Genomic DNA, 7,656 nt, shown 5'->3' with positions numbered 1-7,656 from the left:
AGGGAACTGCAGCATAGGATTCATTAAAACAAAGGTAAGAGAGAGCTAACTTAAATGAATTCAAATTTCTAGGGCCAGATAGATTATATTCCAAGGTACTGAGAGAACTAGCAGATGTGATTGTAGAGTCACTCTCAGTAATCGCTGAGAAAGGGGAAGGAGGATCCTGAAAACTACAGACCTGTCAGCTTGCCGTCTACACAGGGCAAAGTATTTCAAAAGATAATCAAGTAGTGTGTTTGTGAATAATTGTATAGGCATGCTACAATTAACAGGAGCTACAATGCAACTGTGACAAACAAATTGTGTCAGACTAACCTTATCTCCTTCTTTGATAGAGTTAATAGCTTAGTAGGTCAAGGGAATGGACTGGTAAGAGCATTCCACTTTGGCTTGGGAGGGAGTGTCAAGGGGAATGCCCTAGGACTCTGTCCTGGAATCTATGCTGTTCAACATTTTTATCAATAATTTGGATGTGGGAGTTGAGGGGACACTTTTAAAATTTGCAGATGCTACTACTTTAGAGAAAAAAATATTAAAAAGATCTAGACAGGCTTGGACAGTAGGTTGAAATAAATAGTATGGAATTTAATGGAGAACTGTAAAGTTCTGCTTCTGGGTAGGAAAAAAATAAGGTAAAAGTACAGGACAGCAATAGAGCACATAAAAGGGATTTGGGTCATCTTGCTGAATGCAAGTTACAGTCAGGACCAGGAATATTGGAACAAGGATAACTGTTTTGGCATTTGGCCTCTCTACACCACACTGAAGTTGAAAGGAAACACATTCAGATGGGAACAAAGTCAGGACTTTCAGCTGTAATTCAAGGGGTTTGACAAAAGTGGAGCACTAACCATTCAGGAAGTACAGCCAGTGGCATACACCCCCCCCCAATCCCTACTTCTAATCTGTCATTGTCTGTAGACGTATCTGTGTATATCTGCAGTGTACAATGCTGAGCATTAATCTAGCTAGCACAGAGGCCTAAAGGCTGATTATGTGAGCAGGGAGGTCCTTGCCTCTACCACAAATTCCTTTGGTTGTTCTAGATATCGGCAATCCTTGTACATAAACCAAGGATTTGACTCTTTTATCTGGTCTTAGAAGATCACAGGGATCTTCCATCTAACAAGTATGTTATGATATAATGATATGCATTAAATATTACATTCACTTCATATAGCTACAGGACATGCAATTACAAATGTTGTACTGCTTTTATTTGTTAGAAATCTGCCTTGTGTGACATTAATTGATTGCTTCTATTCCAAGCCAATTTATCACATTCCTCCCTCTCTCCCCCCCCCCCCATCTCTCTATATATAAGTGGGGTGGGGGAGAGAGGGAGAAGAATCCCATGCTACATAGTTTGGCCTTCAGGAAAGAAAAGAACACCTACACATGTGTAACCAATACACAGCTCAGCTGATCTGCAGAGATAAGAAATCAGGTCAAGCCAAAAGGTTTTCACACTTTTTATTGTAAAGCTTTGGGAGGGCTAATTACAGTGGAGTTTGTCATCTGACAGCTCAGCAAACCAACAGAATGGAAGAGAACAAAACGGGCTTACGAGGTGTCATGCTCACAGCTCCAAACGAAAAGTATTACAAGGGAATCAATTGTGCTCACAGTGCCAGGGGAGAACTAAGCCCTAGGCCCAAAGCTTTCCCAGTGCAAGGGAAATGCATCACATTGAGAGCAATACAACCTTAGCAAGAGAGAAAGAGGCAGTACCTAAACAAAGGTCACAATTCAAAAATAGTTGGGTACTCTTTACTCTGCCATAGGATTTCTCCATTTAGAAAAAGCTACACCTGCATGTACATAAAACTGTACAAAAAAACAAGGCATCACAAGCAAGAACTGAAATCTCGTATAAATAGAATCAACACGAAGAGCTACAAAGGGGTTGCTTGATTCCATCTCACTCAACTGACCTGTGTCTGGCTTTCCACCTTTGGTATTACCCCTGGCTTGTCCTAAAGCAGTGCTCAAAATTCTTCCCCTTGCCCTTGAATGTGCTTGTCTAGACCAGGACTCATGGAACACTCTTCTTCCTACCCTTCTCCATCTCTTTTCCTGTGCATGTAGGATCTTTCCTGGTTTGAAATTGTGCAGTTGAGCTTCTCCTAGTGGTACCTTGACCACTGGATTGTTCCACCACTTCCACTCCTGTGGCATCTTTATACTCAGTAGCAACTTCAGTGTTCCTTATCAAGGCTCTATTTCAATGGTACTACTGCTGTCATCTTCCCTTTCGCCTCTCACAAAGGAAGTTTCAAAGTCTTGGTTGAGTTTGGGAGGCCAGGTAATACAGTTTTTCTTTCCCTGAACAGCCAGTCCTTTTTATTTCATACCTCTGGCAAAACCAAAGGAAAAGAGGTGAAGGACACTCCACATTCAAGTCATCAGCCTTGACTTATTACCAAAGAAAAAGCGTATTTGTTCCAATGGGCCTATAGCAAATATATTCAAATACAAAAGCAGTTCTGGGATGAGGTCAGTTTTATAACTCCCATCTGCAAGGGATGGACTAGAAATTAAGTTGCCTTCTGTTCTATTTTGACCAAGTAGGCCAAACCTATGGATAGGCCTATTTTAAGGTCCTACTCAAAAGAGGATAATCTTACCTGAGCAACACAGGTATTCCTTCATCAGTGATTTTGGCTCCCATCTATTCCTTTCACAGTGGGAATGGATAGGATAGGATAGGATAGGATAGGATAGGACAGGACAGGACAGGACAGGACAGGACAGGACAGGACAGGACAGGACAGGACAGATTGAGGAGAAGGTCCTGTCCTTTCCATACATACAGTTGCACTTGAAAGAATCTGGGTATGGTGGATGGCTGAAGCCTTCCTTGGACAGAGCATTTATGCCTCTATCTACTTACCTCAGTAACTATATTACACGTACAGCTCAGACAGATTTTTAACCAAGAATTGAGGCACAAGCCAAAGTGGCCTGGTTTGCTAAGCCATAATATGGTGGTTCACGCATCATATTAAGTCAAAAACGAACAAACTATTTCAGAACTTTTTCCTGATTACAGATGATCACCCTAACCTTAGGCTCTTGATACAAGAGTAGATAGGAATTGCTATATTCCTGCCCTCCATCCTATGGATTGCTGCTGAAATAGCCCTGAGCCTTAAAAAGTATAAGGGTAGAAGAGAAAAAGTCCTTGGTTTTTATACACACTGGAAGTTACCAGTGATCTCAAACCTGGGACTCTAGTACTAGAATTCAGACACCTAATGGTCCATGGCATGTGGCAGCTTACTATATGAGTAGAGTCACTAATCTACTCTCTGCTATGCTTCACACTACCACTACGTATGGTCAGAAGGTGATCAGAGCAATCTGCTCACTATAGGACAGAGAATACAAGGGGACAACAAAATTTCACATGATCCTAGAAATCATCTAACTCTGATAGTCAGAGGAACATGAAAATTGCTTTATGTCCATCCCACGAGTTTAGTAGTTTGATAACCAACCTGTCTCCAAATAATCCATCCTGTCAAACACATACCCATACTCCCACACAAATAGTTTCACAAAGCATCAGTCATGTCTCTTTCCTTTCCTTCCTAGACACATGCAGTTGAGAAAGTTGAAGAGAGAGACAGCAAAGTAGGGCAACATCCAGCCCACTTTCTGCAATACAGCTTAGAAAAACACATGGCAATATGTGGGAAGAAAGTTGGGTCTATTGGAACCAGAAGAATTAAGCCAAGAGAAACATGATGGGTCCAACAAGTGTTAGCTAGTCTGGTGGATAGGACCCTGGTCTGGAGACTGTTTCAATGAATCTTCCACTACCATATGTACTAGAAAAAGTCCCACAAATACTGGCTGGCAAATGATTGCCATTAATACTATACTATATGGAATCAGGCCTAGCTAAGTCAAGAATACTGAGGGATTTAAGAACTTAGTCACCAAAGCAGCCCACTGCTTGCTGGAGGAAGAGTGCTCTTTTATAAAATCAGAGTTGGGCTTTTGAGTGATACCAAATGACGGAGTCAATGGTTGGGGATAATAATGCCCATGAATAGTTGCACTGTTTTTTATGGGCTCCTACTGAAACTGTGACAGGCTCCTGCAGTCTGATACTATGTGGCTAAACATGTGGCACTGGAAGAGAATATTGGAGCCCTTGAGGCTGTCTAAAGGCATAGGGAGGGGGTATATGACTCCAGCATACAGAGGCCCATGGGCCCCAGTGTGACCCTGAGTCCAAGCTCCATTTCACAAAGGCAATGGTGGCTTACAGGCAGACAAATCAAAGGCCAGAACCATGGCACTGGGGCCTCATGACCCCATGGAAATTCTCTGCCTCAGGTGAGGCAGTGAAGTAATTTTGGGGAGTTAGGTATTGTACCATCTGAAAAACTGAAGGCTCTTCCACTTTTCTTACTGCTGCAGCTCATTGTCTATGGGACAGGGGCAAAGAAGGACAGCTAAAAGCCATGACTACTAGCTCTAGGGCTCCTCCATATCTGATGAGAAGAGTTTCTGAAGTCTGTAAAGAGATTAAGATTTAAAAACTCTGTCATGCCCTTCCTTCTCAGTCCTGCTGACCAGCCAGAATGCCCCCTCCCAACTGATGCTCCATCCTTATTTACACTGTGGAAGTAAAGGGTGGGCTGGTTGGAAGTGCTTGCCCCAATGTGCTCTTCTGTGTGGTGAAAAATTCCAGCTGAAAATTTCTCCCTGTGGTGTTGTTTGTTTCAATGTCTTTATGCTTCAAGGACAATAAAACTTGATCAGGCAGGACATAAATGTCATTCCTAAAATTCATATTTACAGGAGTCTATAGTAACAAGAGAGGCAGCTTTTCCCCTGTACCTGTGCCAAGTGCTCTCAGCCCTGTGCCCAATGGACTCCACCAAGTCTGCGTGGACCTTTGGTAACTAAGCCCTTTCCCCCCACCCCAGCCCTGAAACCATGAAGCCAAGCTCTCTTTACTACATTCCTTTCTCCCTCTTTCCAGATATCCATGGACCACTCTATTGAGAGCTTGGCCATTCTGGTTGGTGCCAGTTCCCTTGCCCAGTGAGGAATCAGTTAATGAAGTGTTCCTGAGCCCAATGACTGGGCAAGGTAGTCTCATCTGGCAGGCACAGAACTGCCAATCTGAGTGATAAAGAATCACAGTTTGAAAAGTCACTTCACGCTGGAGGACTAGACTCAGCATTGTTTTCAGATACTTTATGTGGCCTCCTCACTCTCACAGGTAGATCTCTCGTTTGGCAGTTTGGGATGATGGTGTGGTGGCTGTCTGGAAGTCTGAGGTCTGGGTGAGAGGGATTTCCTCCATGGGGGAATCCTTGCAGGGCTCATGGCTACTGTTGGAGAAGGCACTGTACGTGGGGAGCAGGCGGAGGTTAGCCATTTTGGTGTTGCGCTCTTCTGAGAGTCTGGGGCTTCCATTCCCAACTTGTTCTTGACTCCCTCTGTCTTGATAAGGCACAAATGTGGAGAGTTTGAGGGCATTCTTGGGCCGTCGGTTTGGAGAGGACTGACCTGGCATCCAGCAGGTATCAGAGTGACCAAATTCTGTGCATTCTCGAGTACAGGTCCCTGTCATGGCTACATCAGGCAAAGGTCGGAGATCTGAACACAAGAAAAGGGAAGAAAAAACATTCATTCATTTATACATATATGATGCACAGTGTGACTAGCTAATGCTTAAAGCAAAACTTGCTGGGAAAATATACCTAAACAGTACTTCCTTGTCACTTTCATAGAACCGTAAAGTTGGAAAAAGCCCTATAGATCAAGTCCAACTTAACTCAGTGCAGGAATGATTAAAATTAAAGCATTTAAAGCAGATGGCTGTCCAGGCTCCACATGAACACATCCAATGACAGGAACACATTGTACTGCTCTTTGGGGTTTTTAAAGAAAATTTTGCTAATATTCAGTTAGAATCTTCCTTCCTGTAATTTAAATTCATTATTCCAGATCCTACATGCTGGGATAATGGAGAACAGGTTTTGACCTTTTTCTGTGCAACATCCTTTCAAGTACTGAAGAGTGATTTCATACCTCCCTCAGTCATCTCTTCTCAAGGCTAAACATTACAGTTCCAAAGCAGAGAAATATCAAGAGAGAGAACTATAATGTTAAGCAAAGCATAGCATCAATCTGTACCATAATAAGCTAGGAGAAAAGGCTAAGCCCTGCTTATAACAGACTAACAGAAAGATGTGGCAAGTTTTGATATGGTTGAACAGTAGACTATATTGAGACTATAACTGGGAGATCAATGTTCTAAACTAATTAAACAAAATGCTTCTATGTTAAACAAGCAAAAAATAACACTCATAGAAAACAGCTTGGTGGCAGTGTTTTATTCAAGATCGTTTTTTTAAATTTCAGTTTTGTATCCCTTCCCTCTGTAATCTGGAATGAGCACAGTTCACTCTTCAAAAAGCTTGTGCCACCCTTTTTCATGTTAAATTACTTAATAAACTTAATTTGGAATATACACATTTGCATTGCATATCACATACAGTATATGCAGGAAATCAGTCTACAGGGTATCAGTAATAATTCACATTTTAGCCTGCTTTATTTGCCAGCTGTGATCCTTTCTGCCTCAAAATGGGCAGAAAGTGAGAGTCAAAATGACAGATGTCATTCCACGTGAACAAGTGTTAAGTGATGCACATTGGTGCCAAAAATCCTAGCTATACATACAAACTAATGGGATCAGAGCTAGCAGTGACTGGTGTGGAGGGAGAGCTTGGAGTAATGGTAAACAGTTCAATGAAGCTGCTGACAAAGTGTGCATCTGCTGTAAAAAAGGCCAATAGCAAAAATCAATAAAAAATAGTAATTGAGAGTTGGGCAGCATACAAGTTTAATAAATAATCATAATGCTCTTAAATAAATCAGTGGTATCACTGCATCTGGAATATTGTGTGCAGTTCTGGTCCCTGCAACTCAGAAAGGATATAGTAGAGCTAGAGAAAGTTCAGAAGAGGGCAACTAAGATGATCAAGGAGCTGGAGCAACTTCCCTATGAGGAAAGCTTGTGACACTTGGGGCTTTTTAGTTAAAAGGAGGTGAACGAGAGGGGCCATGTTGAGGTGTACAAAATTATGTATGGTGTAGATAAAATGGACAAGGGGAAGTTATTTTCCCTTCCCCAAAATACTAGAACCAGAAGTCACCCAATGAAATTGAATCCTGGAAGAATCAAGATAGACAAAGGAAAATATTTTTTTATACAACAGAATCAGGATAGATAAAAGGAAATATTTTTTGGAATTTGCTACCACAAGATGTGGTGCTGGCTATGAGCTTGGCTGGCTTCAAAACAGGGTTGTACCAATTCAGGGAAGTTATGGAAATCAGTGAAGGCCATCTGCTGAGAGACTACTAGGCTTTCTTGTGCAGTTGGTTGGCCACTGTGAGAACATACTGCTGGACTAGAAGGGCCAGGGGTCCAGCAGAGCACTCCTTATGTCCTTAAAGGGGGAAGTCACACTGGATACCAAACAGGAGCTTTGCTCTACATTGGCAGGTGTTCTTTATAGTACATGGGCAGGATAGCTCGCTTCCACATGCATTAACTTCACAGACAACCAGTCTAAATTACAGTCAGCAAGTGTCTAAATTTCAATCCACACTGACTCT

General features: G+C 42.2%; 1 protein-coding gene across 2 annotated transcripts in view; it reads right to left on the bottom strand.

Moving 5' to 3' along the window:
- Positions 1 to 1,459: 1,459 nt before the first annotated feature.
- The window catches only part of PCDH1 (protocadherin 1), a 172,668-nt gene continuing 166,471 nt past the window's right edge, over positions 1,460 to 7,656 (bottom strand). For both annotated transcript variants that reach the window (XM_063298609.1, XM_063298608.1), the window contains exon 5: positions 1,460 to 5,625. In XM_063298609.1, coding sequence (XP_063154679.1) covers positions 5,240 to 5,625 — 386 coding nt within the window. In that variant the 3' untranslated portion in view covers positions 1,460 to 5,239. The remainder of the gene's footprint in view (positions 5,626 to 7,656) is intronic.

The sequence above is a fragment of the Candoia aspera genome, chromosome 3, assembly GCF_035149785.1.
Source record: "Candoia aspera isolate rCanAsp1 chromosome 3, rCanAsp1.hap2, whole genome shotgun sequence".
NCBI lineage: Eukaryota > Metazoa > Chordata > Lepidosauria > Squamata > Boidae > Candoia > Candoia aspera.
The sequence above is the reverse complement of the archived record's forward strand: the minus strand, read 5'-3'. Positions and strand labels throughout refer to the sequence as shown.